Source organism: Haematobia irritans, chromosome 5, assembly GCF_050003625.1.
Source record: "Haematobia irritans isolate KBUSLIRL chromosome 5, ASM5000362v1, whole genome shotgun sequence".
Taxonomy (NCBI): Eukaryota; Metazoa; Arthropoda; class Insecta; order Diptera; family Muscidae; genus Haematobia; species Haematobia irritans.
In genome coordinates, this window is record NC_134401.1 from 62,106,544 (window position 1) to 62,128,865 (window position 22,322).

General features: G+C 29.3%; 1 protein-coding gene across 6 annotated transcripts in view; it reads right to left on the reverse strand.

The window, feature by feature from the left end:
* Positions 1 to 22,322, reverse strand: part of shot (dystonin-like protein short stop) — a 272,625-nt gene that overhangs the window by 117,406 nt on the left and 132,897 nt on the right. For 5 of the 6 annotated variants that reach the window (XM_075310679.1, XM_075310690.1, XM_075310688.1 and 2 more), the window contains exon 2: positions 19,161 to 19,862. The exons of the other annotated variant lie outside the window; for it this stretch is intronic. In XM_075310679.1, coding sequence (XP_075166794.1) covers positions 19,161 to 19,491 — 331 coding nt within the window. In that variant the 5' untranslated portion in view covers positions 19,492 to 19,862. The remainder of the gene's footprint in view (positions 1 to 19,160; positions 19,863 to 22,322) is intronic. 6 annotated transcript variants of the gene reach the window in all.

Sequence of the window (22,322 nt, forward strand, 5' to 3'; positions counted from 1 at the left end):
AACAATGTCTTTTTTGTTTAATTGTTGAAAAACACTTGCAAAGTGTCAAATTCCACCGTTTCTTCTGCCAATTTTATAAATGATATCAGCGCTCTAGTTTTATATTGCAAAAGTTTCAATTAATAAATGTTGTCATAAAATTGCAGGTAAATGATGTATGCCAATCAATGATAATACAATACAATGGACGATTAATAGAGCAATAATTGAATCGAGACAGGGGAGGAGACAACAAAACGTCGATTAGGTAAAACCAAAAATAAACCTTAAAAATCTGGCAGAAATTAAGTAAATAAATGCGGGTCATTTGTTCGACATAAACTGCATTATTTATGTAAATCAAGGTATTTTCAAAAAAAAAAAAAAATACAATATTTTTTAAAATATAAACCCTCAATGAATGTGGGGAACAAATGTTACGATATTATTTTTATCTTTTCCGGAGTCTACAACGTTTCCCTTGTAAAATTGTAATTTATGAATTAATCATATCGCACATTTTGGCATTAATTACATGAGAAAGAAAAAATACATAAACACTTTTCATTTTCGTACATGTGACGTATACTTTATGGCTAGCTCAACTCGCATATAACTTATACGTATACGCTGCCCAAAATAATAACAATCATACGCCACCTGCTACCAGTTTTGTTTTATTGTTTTTATTTATATCCTCCATGTTGGCATAGAGGCATAAGGTCCTTTTTAAACTATTTGAGAGACTACGAAATATTTGTATGACACTATTTAAACTATATGTATTTTTGGTTAGTGTCTAATATTGGGTCTAAAACAGTGTTGCCAGATTGGAGATTATAATACTCAATTTTCAAATCGTGATATTTTTTAATTAATGTGACTTAAAATATTTATGCCTTGAATTATTTCGTTTCGAAATATTTGTATGACACTATTTAAACTATATGTATTTTTGGTTAGTGTCTAATATTGGGTCTAAAACAGTGTTGCCAGATTGGAGATTATAATACTCAATTTTCAAATCGTGCTATTTTTTAATTAATGCTATTTTTTAATTAATGTGACTTAAAATATTTACGCCTTGAATTATTTCGTTTCGCCTGCTTTTTATATTGAATTACATGTTATTATATATTGTTTTGAAGTTACATTACATGATTGTAGCTATTTTAAATTTCTAAAAAAAAATGTGTTTTTTTAAGCTAGAAAAATTTAAGGTTTTTAATATTTTGAAGCTGGCTACACTGATTTAAAAGCTATGGTAATATTTTCTAGAAATTTGGCACAAATATATTTCAATTACAAGGGATAATTTCATATATTCTTCATATAAAGTATTCCCAATTTAAACTTTTGAGTATTTTTAAAGACGGTTTATTCGACCTGATATATTTGCGGAACGTTTTAGTTAGTGTATGACATTTATTTGAACCTTCATACATGCATACCATTATGGTCCATGTAGGACCATGTAGGAAAGTTTTTATTGTGATATTAACAAATAAAATTTTCATCAAAAACTGATATATTATCATTAACATTAGTTAAAAGTCGTTGACTCAAAGCGAACCTTTTAATGTTAGAAAGGAATTTTTAATCTGATATTTTAAAGTATATTTTTTAATATGTTTTAAATTGGGGACTAAACTCCTTGGATCGTGGAAAACTCTTTATTGAATGTGTACTGACCACGAAATATTCACGTCATCTAAAGGTGAACACAGTCAAACTTTCTTAGCAGTAGTTAGACCCATAGTAATACTGTCTTCAAAGACGGTCCATATTGTTCAATGTTTTCCAGCTTCAAAATTAAAAAAGTCAAAGAACTTAAGGCGATTTCAATAATATTGAAAAAATCGTTTCAGATTTATTAAAGGAAAGTTGACTTCAATTTAAAGTTTATAAACATTTTATCATCGGTTTAATAATTTAAGGACACCTAACGACAATATTTTATAAATTTTTTGTTTAGTATATATTGAAATTTAATATCGTTTATTTTGAGATTACTTGTACGATTATAATAGCATTACTAATCAATATGGATTATTTTACCATATGGTAAAAATAAATAAAAACAACAACAGCAACTATTAGATGTGAATAAATTGTAAATGACAAATATGGCCAATACTGAACTAAAAAACCAAAAACACATTTGAATGACACATCCGATTTGGTTCTTGTAATGACTACTCCCACTTATCGATTACTCATACACACCAACTCACTTGTTTCTATTTGCTAGGTTGCAGTTCAAAATGATGTTCGATATTTGACCCACACACAAACGTACACAAACAAATCCAATAAATATGACAAGAAGATGCTAATGAACAAAAAGAAACATTCTTCTCGAATTACAGCCCTAAGGTAAACAAATTTACAACAGAAGTTCCGGTACCGGATCATCATCCGCAACTGTCACTTTTAGTTTTATAGATATACCAATGTAAAAATGTTGTCTCCACTATCCTGTATTATTATTATTGCTACATAGAAAAAATATTACTACATTTTTTTATATTTCAATTTAAAATTTAATTAATTTTGACAACGTCAAAACCTTAATTTGCTTTTCCAAACCCCAATTTTATTGTAATTTATACTTTCAAATCTAGATGGTGCTACTTGTTGTAATTTGGTTTAACACTGTGTTTGAAGGTTTTGTTTGGAGTTTCATTAATTCGTTTTTCTTTGCCCTCTTGAATATTTTATTATAAGATTTGAAACATTAAGAAAAATTTTAATTAAGGTTTGAAATTAGGAAAATTATTAAATGTTCTAATTGCTATTAAATGCTCTAATTTTTTAATGTATCTTTGAAGATACAACTGGTGGTTTAGGGTTAAAGAGTTATATTATAATTTTATTTCAAACGCTACTGAAAAATTTAAATAACTGATGGGGGCCGCAGTGGTGCAATAGTTAGAATGTCCGCATTGCATATAAAGATCATGGGTTCAATCTCAGCTTCGACCAAACACCAAACAGTTTTGTAGCGGTGCATTATCCCTCTCAGTACGGTGTGGTGACATTTCTGAGTATTTCAAAGTTTCTCTAAGAGGTTTCACCGAAATGAGAAACGCCGTTTGGACTCGGCTATAAAAAGGGAGGTCTCTTGTCGGTGAACTAAAGTTCGCCACTGGTGGTTCCAAAATGGACTGAATAGATAAGTGAGCCTCAAATAACGGGCTGTCAATATATCTAACCTAACTGATTGAAAATAGCAAGAATTATAATATTATAAATTTCAATATTTTTTTTTTGTAACCAATAAACATTTCTTTCTGCTACTTATGTATGTTTACAACTCAATTACCAGCAATTTACAAAGTTTTTGCAGTTTCAACTGTTTACCAATCATTCACCCAGACAATACTATTGTCTCTACAAAACTTTTCTGCTAAAGTGCCAAGACAGTAATAATGCAAATAGACTAACTCGTTGTAATTACGGGGTGTTAAACCTCATTAAACTAAAAGGAAAATTTACTTAAAATTGCATTGAAAGTTTGGCGAACTTTTTATCATGAACCAAAGATCCACAAAAAAAAACGGAACTATTAACAACATCCAAATATGTTGTTGAGTACATATATTTGTTGTTTTTATTGTACGAAACAAAAAAAATATATAGCCTTTTCTAAATTTCATTCATGAATATACACTTACGCCCACTAAAAGCTAGCATTTATAACCACTAAGTAGTTTAACTGAAGCCATAGACAAAACAAAATCAACAAGGCCTTCTGACAGATGGATAAATGGCTCAAGGTCATTGATAACTTCCATAATACAACAAAAGTTGTTTCTAACTTTTGGTTAATGACGTGGCTTTGTCGGATTTAGCTTTTGTGTTTATTCGCTCTAGGAATGGTTTATTCGGTGGAGAAATAGAAAGTAAAAGTGTGTAGTTTATGTTTTATATACCATTAGTGATAGGAAAAACTGGCAGCCATTTACAGCGATTTCGTTTCTGCGAAAAGGTGTTACCCTAGTGTTACACTATTATTATTTTTTAGCAATAATTCGAAAATGTTATAATTTTTATACACACAAAGAAAATTTAATTAAAATTGAGCCACAGAAAATATTTCACTGATATAACGAAACATTTTCATTAATACAATGAAAATATTCGTTAATAGTACGACACGTTACGTTGATTAACAGAAAATTCGTTATAATAACGAAAAATTTCGTTGTATTAACGAGTTTGTTTCATTGACTCACTTTTAATGATACATTTCGTTAATATAACGAAACTTTTTCTATCAGTGTAAGATTTCGCTGTCAGTACTTTTTTATTTGCTATTGACTTGCTCAGAAATAGCTTCCAAACTTCCAAACATATATCTTGTCCTATATTTTTAATAATTTCATGCTATCTACCCGTTCCCACAGTGTTAAAAGGTGACGCAGGTTCTATTAATCTAATTTTAAAATTTAAAAAAAAAATATTTTAATTTAAAATAACAGTTGGATTTTTCTGTGTATAAATTCTACATAACTACATTTAAATTTATTAGAACCCAAATCGCAAACAAGCTCTTTATTGGTACATTAATTTTGTTTCAATTAACTAGGTTGACATTCAAATACTCACCAAACAGAAGTTTGGCCAATTAGTATGGGTGGCAGTGGGTTAGAATTGAACATTAAATTGATTATCTACACTTCAAAATCATTTATAAACGTCATTGATAGTAATAAACAACTAAATTGGATGGAGAAGAGGAACAACAGCACTGGTTTTGCTGGTGTGAAAAATTGATTGCAATTTTATTGTTATCACTTTAGTTATGAAATAACTTGGTATATTGCAAACCAAAATAAATAACCATAAATAAACAGGAACAAACAGACATTATGTAAATTTCGATTTTTTTGCTTAACAAAAAGTCAGTGAGAACAACAACTATTTATTAATGGCCAGAATGAAAGTAAATTTGTTTAATAATCAAAAAATGAAAACTTGAATTCTCAGCGCAATTAGCCAGCTAGCCAAAATGCAAACATATGACAAGTGGTTTAATGTTCTACCCACAAAAGTAACTACAACAAAAAACCCTAGGTAAATACTACACGCTTTAGAAGTGATTGCCAACACTAATGAGAATAGGAATATGATGGATCATTTTGTTATATGGTATCTCTCTTTATCTGGCTCTCTATATTTAAGGGCAAACTAGTATTTGTTATCATTAAACAAAGACTTTGTCTCTCTCATGTCATACTAATCATATCTACGATTCAAGCCATAATTCTCCTCATAACCGCTCTCTTTCTCTTGGCTAAATTTTATCTCTAAGCACTGATATGTGAGTGTGTTTGTATGAAGTGTATTACAATAGCAAATGCAATAGTGGAAAACCTCCATATAATAAAAAAATGTAAACAATGGTAGGCAATTGATTAATTGTATTCATGAACTTGGTTTAAAACTGCAATGCCATGTGTGTAAACATTTTGAAGGAAATAAATATTCCCTTGTGGCGAATCTATAACCGCTATTACCCATAAACGATGCAATATCTGCATCGCCATCGTGCAGAGTGTAAACATATTTCCATAGCACGAGAGAAACGAGAAGATATATCAAAGTCATAAACATTAACTGGATACTTATCAATACAGATATCTTTAACTCTTTCACTACCGAATTAAACCTAATGTTTAATTCGGTTTAATTTACTTGTGCCTAACACTATGTAGAATACAATTTTGAGGGCCTACCTCAATTAGTTAAAAAGCTATAGGATTTTGTTCGGTAAACGTCATTCTTTAATTGTTAATAAATGGCCTTACGCAATTTGGCCTACAAAATTTGTCAAATTGTTTGAAAAAATACAAAAAGAATATGGCTGAAATAATATTAGCAATAGATTTTTTTTAACGTAGATAAATTAGAAACGAAAAATGGTCTAAAATTTGCGAATTTTTAGTTGATTTTAATAAGTTTATAAGTTTTATGCCTTTTTAGTGCCCATCAGATGGAAAATTTATAGTACATTTAGTTACCGCCATTACTTTGAAACAACATCGAGAAATAATTCGCAACTGAGTGAGGAGTTAGAATTTAGTGTCGTTTTCGAATACCCTCTTTGGGGGACAATAATAACTGTACTAAGTACTCTAAGCATAACTGGATAGTGCAATTTCTCTTTGAAGAAGTGGTATCACTTTGTGTATTTAAATGAAGTTGCGCCAAATTCCTATGGATTAACAACAAAAAGATTAATTCAATTTGAAAGCCATAATTGAGAAACTTTAACGATAAATAAGAAGTGTTGTTAAATCCTAAGAGATGAATACGAAAAAACGGTTCACTATTAATCGTCTACCATTTTAGTCTATTCTAGGCTCATTCTCTCTGTCATGTGGACTTACCTTCTGTTAAAATTTACGATATTGTCACATGTTACCAAAGTCTTAAGAGTATTTAACCCCATTCCATCAAAATGATCTTTGATCGCAACGATTTTCAATTTAAATTATTTTTTTTTTTTTTTTGTTGCTTCTAATTGAATTTGAATGATGTCACTATAACAATTTTGTACGATTATTTCAAACAATACTTTGTTTGTAGAAAAATAAAGATAACTACATATATGCTACTGATAACCAACTACCAAAAAACAAGGTATGTGAAAATGTATATGCTCATCCAATTATCTGCATTGTAAAAAATTGTTAGGTCTTCATTGATATTTCTATTTATGTTAAGTTAAATCATTTTATAAATATATAATGTTGATTTAGTTTTATAAATAAATGTATATTGAAAAATATTGATAATGTTACGGCAACTGATGATTGTATTCACACAAATGTATATAAATTCATAAGTTTTTGGTAATTGAAATACTGGTTATTTGATGAAACTAGTACAATTAAAACGTTCTCAAAATTTAAAACTAACAAAATAATCAATACTAACGGTAACGGCTATAAGCACATTTCATATAAGAAAAAACTCAAGTAACGAAACATAATTCTTAGGTAGGAAAAATGTTTGGTATAAAAAAAGCTGACAAAAGAATAATGTGACAATCACGACAGATGGCATTCTATTTAAATATATAACTCTTATAGGAAAAATTGGTTATGCTACGGCAACTATTCAGTGTTCTTTTTCAACGACCTGACTATAATAGATTTTCAGTAACTATTAGTAATAAGTAATTTTTACTTTCACCAGGACAGTAATCTGAAGAAGAGGAAGTAGAAATATCGGACACCATAAGAACTTCAAGTTGAGAATATGGTATAAAAGCCATAGACTCGCCCAATGTTCGTTTTAAAACATTCTATGGTCTAATAACGATAAAATCTGCAACACCGAAACCATTTTATATAATCAAAGAGATAAATCATTGGTTTAAATGATATATATCCTGCTGAACAATTTGAGAACTACTAGTATAAATAATTAATAACTAACTAAACTAAGAACCGTTTTGTTTATTTTATGGCAGAATAAAAAAACAATAAAGATTTAATTCGATGAAGATCACCTGTTCAGTCTTCATTTAGAGAATGCTTGATCTTTAATGGAAGGACATGCCTAAATGATGTGTGTTGATATCTGGAAGCGTATGATACGAATAAAGAAAGTATTGAAGTTCTAGGTAAATATAAATACATGCAAATTTTCAATAAACTATCTACTAAACATTAGAAGACTATTATCCAATCGGAGGGGAAAATCAACGATCACTTTCAGTGAGTATATGCAAACGAGCATTGATCTTCGATGAGAGTATTTTGAAAATATTTAAACAAATCTATTGCAATATTACTATGCTTCAGACTTTGACTGTTATCAAAAATTGGTTGTAAAATCCATACTCATACAGTCAAAAGGGTACCTTAATGTTTAAAAGGGTTAATAGAGTTAAAAGCTAAACAAGTGAAATGTCACATTGCATTACAGTATTTCTGTAAGGATACAGTAGTTCTTATAAGGAAGCCAGATCTGCCAACCACAGTGAAGGAGCAGTTTATTCAAATTTCTGTACTAATGAGTCTCAGTTGAACATTATATCATTTTACGGAACAAATTTTCACGATTTATAAACCTATATAATTATTCAGATAGTACAATTGAATGCGTAGTTATCGTGGTGTTGAATTCATCTCAAAGAGAAGACGAAGTAGTTAAATATTCAACTAACATGGGTGTTTGGACAATGGACATATCAGTAGGGTATAAATCAGTCATGCTAAACAAAACTAGAAAATTTCATATAAATAGAGCACTTCCCATACTAGAGCACTTCCCATAACAAAGAAGTTCTTAAACTCTAGCAGCGGATTAGATATACATTCTAAACAAAGAGATGTTAAGTACAATTTCGTTAAGAATGAATTCAAGGAACTTTTTTGTAGATATAACGAAATATGTTCATGACAATGAGCATTTTCTTTAGCGCTTCGAAATTTTAATTTAGCAAAAAAACACATACATTAATACATTGCAGCATTAATGAACTTACTTCACTTGATCAACTTTTATTAATATTATTTTATTTATTTACAACATTCTACATATTTGAAATTCTCCGTGAATTTCTCACTCATATAAATAGAAATTTTTCACTATAGTATTTTAGTCTTGGACTAAGATCGTGGTGTCATTAAAAAGCCATTGAAATTGATCAAACATTATCACAATAAATAAATAAATGATGGCGTCAGATGACATTGTTCCAAGAATAAAAAATCTATGCATTCATAACAATTCTATTCCTACTATCCAATATGAAGTCACTACATCGCATTGTTTCCGCTTAAAGAAATTTGCAATTTTAATATTCCCCCATGCAAGAAAAAAAATAAAATAAAAACTATACTCAAGTCGGGTCTTGTTAAAATTCCGTAGCATGCACCTCGTAATAATCATTTCCCAAGCGGAAATATGACGTTTCGTTATATTGTTTTTTTTTTTTCTAAGTCATGCTTATGAGTTATAAGCTTAAAACTTTGATGAATTTAATTTGACTATTATCAGTTTGGTTAAACACGATACAATAATCATTGTTTTGAGCAGAAAATTGGGAATTTTCAAAATACCATGATTTTTGTCAGATACTGCTGTTAGTTAAGCTGGCTCATGGTATGTTTTTTTTTGTTGTTTTTAAGTTTCGCCTTAAATGTCTTAAATACCTAATATTTGTTGTATTTTAATTGTTTCCAATTCTCTTTAAATGGTGATGAATCATTTCCATGCAAATCAGCCAAGCCAGATAGCTAGAAAACAACATTTGCTAGCCCATAAAAATCAGCGGGAATTCAAATAGCAGTTTTTTGAAATTATGGTAGGTGTGTGCGCCTGCGCACATTTTTGATCGTCTACGTAAATATATTCATTTATGAATATTTGTATGTAAATCCGAATAGAAGGGCTTTGGTTGATTTGTAATTCAAAAAGAAATATAGATTGTCTAATTAATTGTTTGTGGATTTTTAGTTCGTTTTGTTTTTTCTACAATAACTAATAATAAAAAAATTATATTTTTGGAGAATAAAAACTAGTTGCCACCTCACGTACAAAATGGAATTTTAACCTTATTGGGTCTATTTTACCCCCTCCTCTAATTAACAGTTTTGTTTCGTTTTTTTTTTTTACTTATTTATGGCTTATTCACCGATATTTTTAAAACTCAAATATTTACATTTTGTCCATTATAAAGCCATTTAATTAATGCATAATCCTCACCTTCATGTAATATTCAAAAATGCCATTCACGCCATCATGAACACAGTGTCTTAAAACTGGAAATTGTAGAGGTTTTGTTTTACTAAATCTTTGGATAAAAAGATTGCAATGTGGAAAATGAAATCAAAGTGAAAATTATAAAAAAGTTCTGTTTACCGATATAAAGAAGGAAACTCAAGCATCGAATAACGAAACTTTTGTAAAGCAAACATCCCACTTCGATTAATTGTTTCCTCTTCATAATTTTCCAAATTAAATCAAGTAGGCAAATTGACTTTTAATGGTTTAATCGGTTGTTAATGGTCAAAAATGATTATCAAATATTGGTATTTGATAAAAGATAATCTTTATCGTAAAAAAAAACTATCAGTAAGCTTTAAAATTGATCTTTGCGTACGCCAAGTCGAATTCTCTAAACTTTTATGTTGTCTAAAGTACGTTTTTGAATATTTTAAAAGAGCCAGAAACTCGAAAAACTAGCTCTATGACAGGGGACATATGACAGGATGGCTGATATGTATTGCATTCAGAAATATAGTGATCTTGATTGAATTCAAGCGTGAAGTGTGATTGTTTTATATATGACTGGAAATCCACCAGTGACTATCGCTAAAATCTTTCGGCATTAAAATTTGAATAAATCTTTTGATTCTCGTACCATTGCTCGTTATCGTGATACTGGCAGTGTTGCAGCGCGTCCGACAAAAAAAAAAGTGGACGAAAAAACGGTAACAACACCAGAAATGATCCGAAAAGTTAAGACCAGATTTGATCGAAATCAACGTCGCAGTGATAAACTTACTTGTTAGCTGAACATAGCGCAAGAAAGGATGCAATACATCCCAGCAAAAAAAAATGGAAGTTGTTCCATAAACATTTCTTTTAAAGCCCATCCCAGAATCCCCCATCGAGTTTTTTCAACTTCCGATGCAGTCCTTTTGGACAAGTCCACAAACATTTCTTCTAAAGCGCATCGTGGGATCCCCCAATAATTTTTTTCCACTTCCGATGCAGTCCTTTTGGACAAGTGCACAAACACTTCTTCTAAAGCGCATCTTGGGATCCCCCAATGATTTTTTTCTACTTCCGATGCAGTCCTTGTGGACAAGTATTAGAAAGAACGCAATCACGCTATTTTAGGTGCAAATTTTGTACAATTAAATTTTACAAAAAAATAGAAAACTAATAAAAAAAACTAAAAAAATAGAAATTATTATATAAAAAAGTAAAAAAAAAAATAAAAATAATAAATTTCATCCCCGCTGGGATTTGAACCTGTGTCGTTTGAATTTTTCTCTTCCATGGAAGTTCTTTTGAGAAGGTTTTGCAAATTACGAGAATTTTTAATTTTTTTATTGATTTTTAATAGAAAAAATACATTTATATGAAAATATATGCCGAAAATAAAAAATAAAAACGATGTATGACATTAAAAAATCATTTTTTCTTATTTTTCTTTTTTTTCGTTCATACTATTTTTCGTTCATACTAATAAAGAACATCTCGAGAAGCAATTAGAATGTTATTCCTTGGTGTCGTATTACGATCATATCACAAACATTTGAATTGACCTTTCGACGCTTTATGTTCAATGGCGTTTGTGGGTGAGTGTGCTAAGGCGTTCTGTTATGGTGCCAGCAAACCCAGGTTCAACCCCTGGTCGGAGCAAAAAAGTTTTTCAATTTGTAAAAATTAGATAATAGGAAAATAATTGATAATAAAACATATGGATGAAAAAAAGTGAAATTGGTTGAAAAAATTTTATTTTTTTCGCTTTTTAAGTTTCTTCATTCAAATTAACTCCCAGGGCACAACTTCTAAAGCAATGCAAAGGATCCAAAAAGGGAGTACTTCCGTCCTATGACAAGCCCATATAAAATTCATTGGAGATGATCCAAGTTTGCACTACTTCCGGATCACAGATTGGGGATCCAAACTACTTTTTTGGAAGCTCTTTTTTTGCTGGGATATTGAAAAGAAAAATAAGCTTGAACTAAAACCATTGAAGTTCCAAAGAGTGCAAGAGCTCACCGATTCACAAAATAAGTTAGACTTGAAAGAGACAACGAGTTGCTTCGGCAGTTACCGCAGTTGGGTTTCTCAGACGAGATCAGTTTTTGAACAAATAAAGTGATTGGGTTACTACCGCACAATGGCCACCAAATCTACGGATCTTAATCACGGTTGCCACAGTTGGTAGAATTCTATCAATAATGGTTGATGTTTTGGAGATTTTGCAAAACATTCCTCATTAAAATTTTCTTCAAATTTTGATAGATTGGACTTTTGCGGCTACGTTCTTTTTGAGAGTAAGGTTGGCTTTGGATGCTGCCGCATACTATTGTTATAAATGCAATAGTTGCATGATTACATCAAGAGCACCTATTGGTGGGGATTAAGGACACTTGGTTGATTTTTCTATTCTCTTAAACCAATTATTTATTTATAAATATTTTGTATCGAAGAAATCTATGTGATGATTAAAAAATTATGATCTCCACTGTACATAAACATAATGAACTGTCCAACAGATATTTAATTAGTCAATGCTATTGAGCAGTTGACATCCACTGCACTGCCTATTTATAATATTGATTTTTTGTTTGTTTTTAATATTTTCAATATTTTATAAAAAAAAGTAGAACAATATTTTATTAATTAAACAAAGTCATTGGCTTTTTTATTGAACTTTGATGTTGTGACTATGTTTTGTTTTGTCGTTTTCTATCATACATGCATGCATGCAAACAAGTTCCTCCCATTGGTCCCCCAGCCTAGCGGTGAGCTCATGTGCACATTTATCGCTATGGAAATTTATATCAATTGGACAAATTGGAAACGCCAAATTTATTTTTAACATTAATGTGCAACTTGTGCTATTGTCATGCTAATTTTATAGTCCAGGTTTAATTCATAGTTTATTTTTAAATTTTTGGTATGCATATTTATTATAGTTATCATTATTGTTATTATTATATTTAAAACCATGTGGTGGCCTGGCTCTGGTCATATTCAGGGTCAATGTTAATAACGGTTTAAGTGGCCAAATATAGATACCACAAACAATTCATTCAATCCAATCCAATCGATAAAATTGATATATGCGTGAGAAGAATTCGACTGCTGGTTGATGGATAAGGAAATGCCAAAATTAAAATTCATTTAACAATGCATAAATTTATGAATAAGCACTATGGCGTGTCTGAGAGGTTTATGTGGTAGATTATGAATTTAGTTTTGTGTTTTTAATTAATTACATTTTTAAGAAAAATATTAAGTCATATCACAGCTGCAAAGGCTTTGATTATATTCATATTTCAAATTTTTTGGAATTAATTTTTATGAAAATAAAGACATTGGTTTAAAACAAAACGATTACCACGGATTTTAAAATATCTTTAAATCATCGGTAGACGTTAAAGATGGGAGTGTCCAATTCATCGACGCATATGATATATGGATACGAAGTTTCAAAGTGGTAAATTTATTACTAATGATTTTATTAATATTCCACATTCAAGTTTATAGATATAAAGGCTTCTTTTTGACAATTTGATAAACGGACAACATAAATCAAAACCTCTTGGTTTTGTGGATCGAAGTAGTCGACACAATATTTTGCTACAGGGTTTGTTTCTCTTTATAGAACATTACATGGTGAAAGATTACATACATAATTGAGCCATATATGCCAGAAAACGAAGGAGAACTTTCTCCCATACCAAGGAGTGCAACTCGAATTTAGTTTCTTCTGAATGGTCTGGGACTTCCTTCATATTGATAAGATTAAGCTATGAGACACTTTAGCCATATTTTTTGAGCAGACAGGATGCTAAAATGTCTAAACCCAATATATGCAATACGACATTTTAAGAAAAGTGAAGTACATTACTACACTGAAAATAATATTGACTTCATATGAATGATTATGCAACCTACATTTTAGGCCACAAAATTTACACGACAAATTTCTTTAACATAAAGAAACTTTAATTAAAATGAAGGTCATAATCCTGTGGTTAAAAATTATTTTCTTCAAATTTAGGACACGAATTGTTGGAAATCGTATGTTTTTGAAGTAAGGCTAATTTCCCTTAAAATAAAGAAAACCCCTTTTGACATAAATAAATAATCTTTACTGAGATATTGGATATTTGCATTAAAGATAAAAAAGCTTCAAAAGTAGGCAAAGACTTATGGCCAGTTTCTCATCCTCCGATTAATTTTAACCGGTGGATAGACCTCCGGTTAGTAAAATTTTTGTATGGGATCAGCTGTTTTATCGACACGATAAATAATAACAAGACATTGAGAAACTGGCCCTTATTATTATATATATTATTTCATTCCACTTAGCTCTGCACTGAAAAAAAAGCATGCCCGGTTCCAAAGATTTTGTCTTTACATTAAAAAAATTGGTATTGATTCCGAGCCAAAGAAGCGGAGAATACAAGTAAGGACACTTTTAAGACACAATTCTCTTTTCAATTTGGGTTTTGTGTACTTGCTTCTAGGAAGCAAATTTTTATTTTTCGCTTTCTCATCTTTTTTTCTTCATATGCTATCAAAGTCCTTTAAAAACGAGTTAACGACAACTTTATTTTTCAAATTAAGACTCGACTTCCAGTAGAAATTATGCTATGTTTCAAGTAAAAAACTTCTTTAAAATAAAGTTTTGAAAAACATGTCCTATATTTGAACGATTTTTTGCTTTGTAGTCAAGATACAAAAAGACAACTAATTTAAAGACAATTTCCTTAAATTTAAAGAATATTTCTGAATTGTTAAAGTCAAGTTGACCTTAGCCCAAACATTTTTTCATTCATGTTATGATACCCATTATTAATTCAAATCACTTAATTATAAGGACAATACGACTTCATTGAAAAGTTTATCGACTTTTGGACAAGGAAAACAACTTTATATTAGAGAAATGCGTCTTCTATGCTATGCAAAATTTGCATTCGTATTTTAAAGACATGAAATCTTTGACCTCACGACAATATTTTTTTCAGTGTGTGGATATTTTGCAATTTTATGAGATAGTATTACACATAAATAAATACTTTCATTTCCTTGGAAAGAAATTTTAGACAAACGAAATTCTCTTTTTTTTTATAAAATCTTTTCCTCTAAGAGCAAATAAACTCGAATTTTTGAAAAACGATGCAACGATTATCTCTCTAATATTTTTTATTTGCTTTTAAAAAAATGAATTTTCATTCTTCAGAAAAGAAAACTCTTCTTCTTGAGTGTACTGTTAAAACAAAAACAAAAATTTCTTGGAGAATATTAGAAATTGTGTACTACTCTATTTATTATATGTCCCAATTTAGGCTTTATGTACACCCAGAGGAGTATGATCACCTCAAACATGTTTTAAGAGCAAAATGTTATTTTTGGGTGGTGACCATGTAACATGATTTTCGCAACCATGTTATTTTCTCGGAAATCATGTATCCGATTTCTGCAAGTAGGTTATATTTGACGAGAAAATTACATTTTAGTGACAAACATGTTACATGGTCACCATACAAAAATAACATTTTGCTCTTGAAACATGTTTGAGGTGATCATATTCCTTCTCTGCGTGTATGGGCTTTTATCTTCCTAAATTGCGAATAATACTTTTTTAACTATTATTTGTGCAATTGATGTTCAAATTAAAAGTTATTTCAACAATGGGTTTTGCTCAATATTTCAAAGTAATATTAAAAAAAATAACAATATAAATTGTATAAGAAATTCCTTAAAATTCCTAAATACAAAACATAACAGTGGATATCACCCCAGTTTTTCGTTTGGTAAGAGTAAATTAATAGATGAAATAAACTACGACACAAAATTGATTTCCTCAATTAAGATAAGAATTATATTTCCAATATTAATACAGTACAAATTAAATTCTAAACACGATAGTGTGTTTACTTGGCTCATTAGAAATCAAAAGATACCCGCTAGTCTATTTCCCATTCTAGATTTGTTAAAAGCGAAACTCAATACTCAACTTAGTTGGTATGGTCGAATGAACTGATTTTGAAAAACAAAAACATTATAAGCAAAGTGAGAACACATGTTCACCACCATTGATGGTGAGATACGAGTTTTTGTTAATTTTGTGTATCTTCCTAATACAAATCTATCTATTGGATGAAGTCACACTAAATTTAAAATCTGTTTATGTTCGCTTTACTCTCTATGGGAAATGTTATTTTGTTATAATTAATTAGCATAAATTGTTATTTTATTCGGAAATTATGCAAAGACATGAACAATGAACCATAAGTTGACAAGCAAAATAAATCTTTAAATGCTAATAATCGCATTAAATGGACATAAGAAGTTCCCGCTTCGATATGTTTTACTTGACAAATCGTCAAATCTCATTACATATGCTCTATCATAAAGGGGTTTCTGGGGGGTAGAGGAAGCAATCGATCGATGTACCGATCTTTGGATTCTCATGTGATATTTATTCTACGATGAAACGGGCTATTTAGCATACATTTGTGATAATAGCCAATTAGTTACTCCACAATCCTCGGTTGTATTTTTTTTTGTTATAAATAAATAAGTAAATATTATTTACGTTTCACTATGAAAGAAGGTAGTAGCAAGGTCGTTTAGATATAACGACAACATACGTACGTCAACGATATGGCAGTGATTTGTTCCTTCATCGCTGACTCTATAAAAATTCAGTCAACTGACTTGATTCACTACTAGCCACCATTCGAGGAATGATAACAGCGTAACGTATTTCCAATGAAGAAGAAGAATTGGCCTAAAGGGGGAAAAATAGTAGCAGAAGGCTATCTTCAAATGTGTTCTTTCCAATTCATTTCATTTTTTTTTTTGTTTTGCTTTTTTATCAAATTTTGTTTTAGTGCAAATAAATTAAAACGTGCAGAAAAAACGAAGGCAGCAACAAATAAGTAATAAATAATACAACATCAACAAAGAAACAATAACAAAAAAAGGGTTGAATTGTGTTAAACGGTTTCTCACTTGAATTTTATGATCATAAAATTCGCAACAGGCACGTACGTCATCCTATGTTTAGAGCCCTACAATTTGAGCACAGTGGGGGATTTTTTTTTTTGGCATTCAATTGGTTAACCATTAATGACACAAAAATTGATTGATATTATTGGGTTAAGAAAATTATGATAATAATAGGGAAATTAAATAAATTGAGGCACTCAAATAAAAACATGAGTTTTGTTATTAAAATCAATTACATTTTTAATTGAACAATTTAAAAAATTTATTGAAAGTGTCGAAAAATTAATTGTTGAATTTCAGTTAAAATATTATTGTGGTCAATTTATTTCGTGATTGATGCTGCAGACAGATTTTTTCTGTATTGGTATAAATAACAATAGTAATACAATTTTGTTGCATTTTTAATGTAATTTAGTTTAGTTTTATCAAAATACGTATCCATATTTACTTCAAATCATTTTTAAAAATATGTTAAATTTTATATAAAATAATCTAATTAAACTCCTGTAAAGTTCAGTATAATTTACAAAATACAAGTATAGCTATTAATGTAACTTAACGAAATTTAAATTATTTACAGAAACATCAGAAGATGCGTTAAATCAATTTATTTTTGTAACTGATTTTGCAATTGAATTCTTATTGAATTGAATACTTATTTTTTAAATGCATATATTTGTCAAATTCAATAAAGGTTTTAATTGATAAAATTGAAACTGAAAAGAACATCTTGACATTCCGCAAAGGACATCTCTACCACATATAAATTTATGATAATACAAAAGTTCACGAACATTTTTCCAATTAATATTTTAATTGAATTTTAAAAAATATTCAATTACAAATTTAATTGATTCAAATTTTTTTTTAATTGAAACAAAAATCAATCACAAAAATTAATAGTATCAATTAATTTTTTAATTAGATCAATTAATTTTTTAATTGGATCAATTATGTTTTTAATTGGATCAATTAATTTTTTAATTGGATCAATTAATTTATTAATTGATACTATCGTTTATGCACACAAAAAAATTTTTTCTGATTCAATCACGAAATTAATTGATCCAATTAATTTTTAATTGAAATGTCTTCAATCACAGAAGTGATAGTATCAATTAAAAAATTAATTGAAGGTCAATTAAAAAGTTAATTGATCCAATTAAAAAATTAATTGATACTATTATTTTTGTGATTGATTTTTGTTTCAATTAAAAAATTTATTGAATCAATTAAATTTTTAATTGAATATTTTTTAAAACTCAATTAAAATTTTAATTGGAAAAATTTTCGTGAAATTTTTGTGTGTGTGTGATTGAAGACATTTCAATTAAAAAAATTAATTGGATCAATTAATTTCGTGATTGAACCAGAAATTTTTTTTTTGTGTGCATAGAGAAGTTTAAATTGCTTATTCATTAGGGATAATATGATTCAACTTAATAAATTTACAGAAATTTAATTTAAATTATTTTAATGTGTTTAATTGATTTGAAATTATTTTTGTATATTAAGTATAAATTAAAATATTTTCCATTCAATTCATTATTATTTAAATTAAAAAACTGAACTGTAATTTATTACAATTTTATTTCATTTAATATAAGTGTGTTCAATTTATTTTAAATTAAAAAAAAAATTATTTGATTTAATCTAACAAAAATATTTATTATTATTAAAAATGCACTGCTGGCAGGTAATTGGGTTGCACTCTTTGTACTTCCTATCCCCATGATATGATCGCGGGATATACGTGCAGTCTAATTTATCGAAATTTAATTAAAATTAATTATTTAATTATTATTACTTAACTAAATTATGTGTAATTTAGTAGAAAATAAAAAATTTGAAATCTAAGAAAAATTTTATTACTTTTTTATTTATATTTGAATATAAATAAAATAAAATAAAATATAATAATTAAGTTTAGTTACTTCAGTTAAATATAATTACGTCAAAATATATTAAAGCAATAATATGTAAATTCAAACCATGGTGCTTTTTTTTTTTAAGTACTTATTTTAATTTAGCGTAACATATAATGTAACTTTATTGGTATGTAGGTACTTTTAATTTAATTTTAGAAAATGTAGTTTAATTTTACGTAAAGTAATCTAATTTAATGATAATAATTGAAGCTAATTTATGGATTCGTAAACAAATATATCATGATCGAATCATCCCACTGTGCTCAACATGAGAAAATCCAAAAGCATTTAGAACAAAACGAAGAACTCAGGAGGCATTTTGTAGCTCAAGCAGGTTATTGCGGACGCATTCAATAGCGGTTATGGCAACAAATCAACGACAAAGAGAAAACGGGGCTGACATGATTCCTTTGAGATTTTCCAAATCTAAGGTGTCTAAGCCCGGCCATCTGGATGGCTCTAAATTCGACTTACATAATATATCCCAATTTTCTATAAAATACTCCCATACAGACATGGTACCTTTGAATTGAGTCAGTGCATCTTCATAACCACTCTGCGGTGGTTGAATCGATGACTGGGCCTTGACCTTCTTAGGCGGACTTATGTCGCCATAATGATCCAGCGATGCGCCACCAGGCGATATCGAGATTCGAGCTGGAGAAGTCGGTGAGTGATGATGATGGGTCGGTGATGCATGTTGACTGCGATGCTCGTAATGCTGCGACGTATGCTGGTGGTGGTTGCTGCTACTCTGATTATGGCTGCGACGGCGTGTTGCTGTTGAAGATTCGTATTGCGTTTCAGTTAAATCTAGCCCCAGGCGGTTCTTGTAATAGGGGTGCGATGTCATGGCGACTGTTTGTGTCCTCAATCAAATCGCACCAATGAAGACACCTCGGTGTTTAGTTTTAGACAGCCGTTTTTATGCCTTGAACATAAGACCAGAGTAAAGACAATGGCAATTTTTTCTTTAAAATTTTTTAAATGACACTCGCTAACTTTGAATTTAGTTAAATTGTTGGGCGATTAGTTTTTATTTTTTATTTTCTTGAACACTTTCTATATATTTTTGTCCTTCTTCTTCTTCTTCTTCTTTTTCTATGGAATGGCACTTAATTTTATTCGTTGTTGATTAGCGTTTTTTTGTTTGATCGTTGATTTTTTTTTAATGTTGATTTGGAAGGATTATATTAAGAGATAATCCCATTTAAGATTCCAAAACTAAAAGAATTTTTCAGATTGATTTATTATTAACCAAAAACACAAAGCACATAAAAATTACGAAAAATTACGTTAAAAGCAATGAGCCGATGTGAACCAAACGTTGAAGTGCACTTGTGGCTAAAATGAAAGGGAAGACCAGACCGGGTCTCGTTCTACATTCATTAGATATGGCACACTTTGTTTATTTTTTTTTAGTGCATTTCAGGAATCCCATTATGCCATACATTTAAGGCTTAGACGCATGTATGTGTATAGTGTGTGTATGTGTGGGGCATAGAAATAGAAATCATTTTACATTGCTATATGCGTTGTTTTATGGCATTTTATTTCATTATTGCACAAAACCAAATGAGTTCACTAATTCGTCATAGATATTTAGCTGTCTTTGAGTTTTTTTGTTGTTGTTGTATTTTCTTTATTATGTCGCTAATGGTAGTGGTGGGAAGCAAGAAAAGGAGGCCCAACCATGTGGGGACAACCGGCAAAATGAAGCCAACAAACTGAACAAACACTTTTCACTTAAATAGTCCACCAGAGAGCCATTGGCCTCACACATCTGCAGATATCGGCTTATCGGCGTATGTGTTTTTCCCACTATTTTATGTTATTTCTTATTCAGAAAACATCATGTACTGGCGGTTGGTCGGTCTCTGGCCGACCATCTCTCACACCGATCACCGTCTATTTTGCCAAGTGTGTCCTCTTTTGTGTGTTTTCGGCCGGTAAAAACCACACAATAGAAAGACAAGGAAACAAGCAAACACCAACCGGTAGTTTGGGAAAAGATAATAGAACGTTTTTTTTTTCGATCCAATTGGCAAGGTGCCAAAAAATCTTGACCAAGAGCAAATTTCAGAGAATACACAGAAAGAAAATATTCATCGTCATAGTGGCGCAGGAAAAAATATCACCAATATATTTCCAATTAAAAAGTTAACTGAGGTTGACAATTTTTCCAATTAATAAATTAATTGATACAATTAACTTTTTAATCAAGATAGAAACATTAAGTTAATTAAGTCAATGATTTAAAATTTTAAAATGTTTAATTAAAAAATTAATTGGTACAAAAAGCGATGAATGTCAGTAAAAAGAAGCGATGAACATTTTTTTTTTAATTTTTAATTAAAAATGTATTTCAAACAATCAATTGTTAGTCGAAATAAAAACTCTAAGCCAATTCAGAAAGTAATTGAAAATAGTTACATTTCAAAAAAAAATTAATTGATTTTTGCCATCAACATCAAATTTTTAATTGAATCAATTAAAAATTTAATTGAAATTTGCTAATGAAATCAATTAATTTTTTAATCAAGAATTTTTGCTATGCCCAATTAAAACTGTGATTGATACTATCATTTTCGTGATTGAAGACATTTCAATTAAAAAATTAATTGGAACAATTAATTTCGTGATTAAATAAAAAAAAAAATTTTGTGTGGGTGGTAAATAAACTATACTCAAAAAAGTGAACCCTATATTTCACTAAAGCCGATTTAATTATCTTTTAGTTCACGGAATTATTACGTTTTAAGAAAGATTTCATGACTTTAATAATTTTTTAACTAAATAATTTAATAATTTAACTAAATAATTTAATTAACTAAAACAGATGACATACTTATACAAAAAGGGGGGCACATAGGTTAACTAAATTCGTGTCAAAATAGTTCAGAATTTCTTAAAATTTGTAAATTTTACCAATAATGCGTCCACCTTGAATATCGTATGGCACTAAAGCCATTTTTCCAACTTCGAACTCCAATTTTTGTCCTTCCAACTACGAAGATTTCTTTAAAAGTGAAAAATAATAATTCTGTCTATTTCTTTTTCTAAAATATTTTCAATGTCAAAATGTCGTTCAATGTAAAGAAAGTGTCTGTAAGTGACAAATATATTTCTTTGCAGCAAGGACAATTTATCTTACTTCAAGAAAATGTTAACGTACACAGAAAAAAATTTCACGAACATTTTTCCAATTAAAATTTTAATTGAGTTTTAAAAAATATTCAATTAAAAATTTAATTGAATCGACAAATTTTATAATTGAAACAAAAATCAATTACAAAAATTAATAGTATCAATTAATTTTTTAATTGGATCAATTAATTTTTTAATTGGTCTTCGATTAATTTATTAATTGATACTATCATTTATGTGATTGAAGACATTTCAATTTAAAAAATAATTGGATCAATTAATTTCGTGATTGAACCAGATTTTTTTTTTGTGTGTAAGGACAGAGTCACATCTTTATCTATACTGAAACAAATATTGACCTAACATGAGGGGTTATGCAGTACATTTTAGGCCACGTAATTTACACAACGTGAAGTACAAATTGCTTTAAAATAACGAAATTGCATTTAAATGAAATAATCTTTAAAACTTCCCTTCCGATAAAACATGTACAGCTAGGTTTGTGTAGATTGGTATCTGGCATTTTTTTTTCAATGA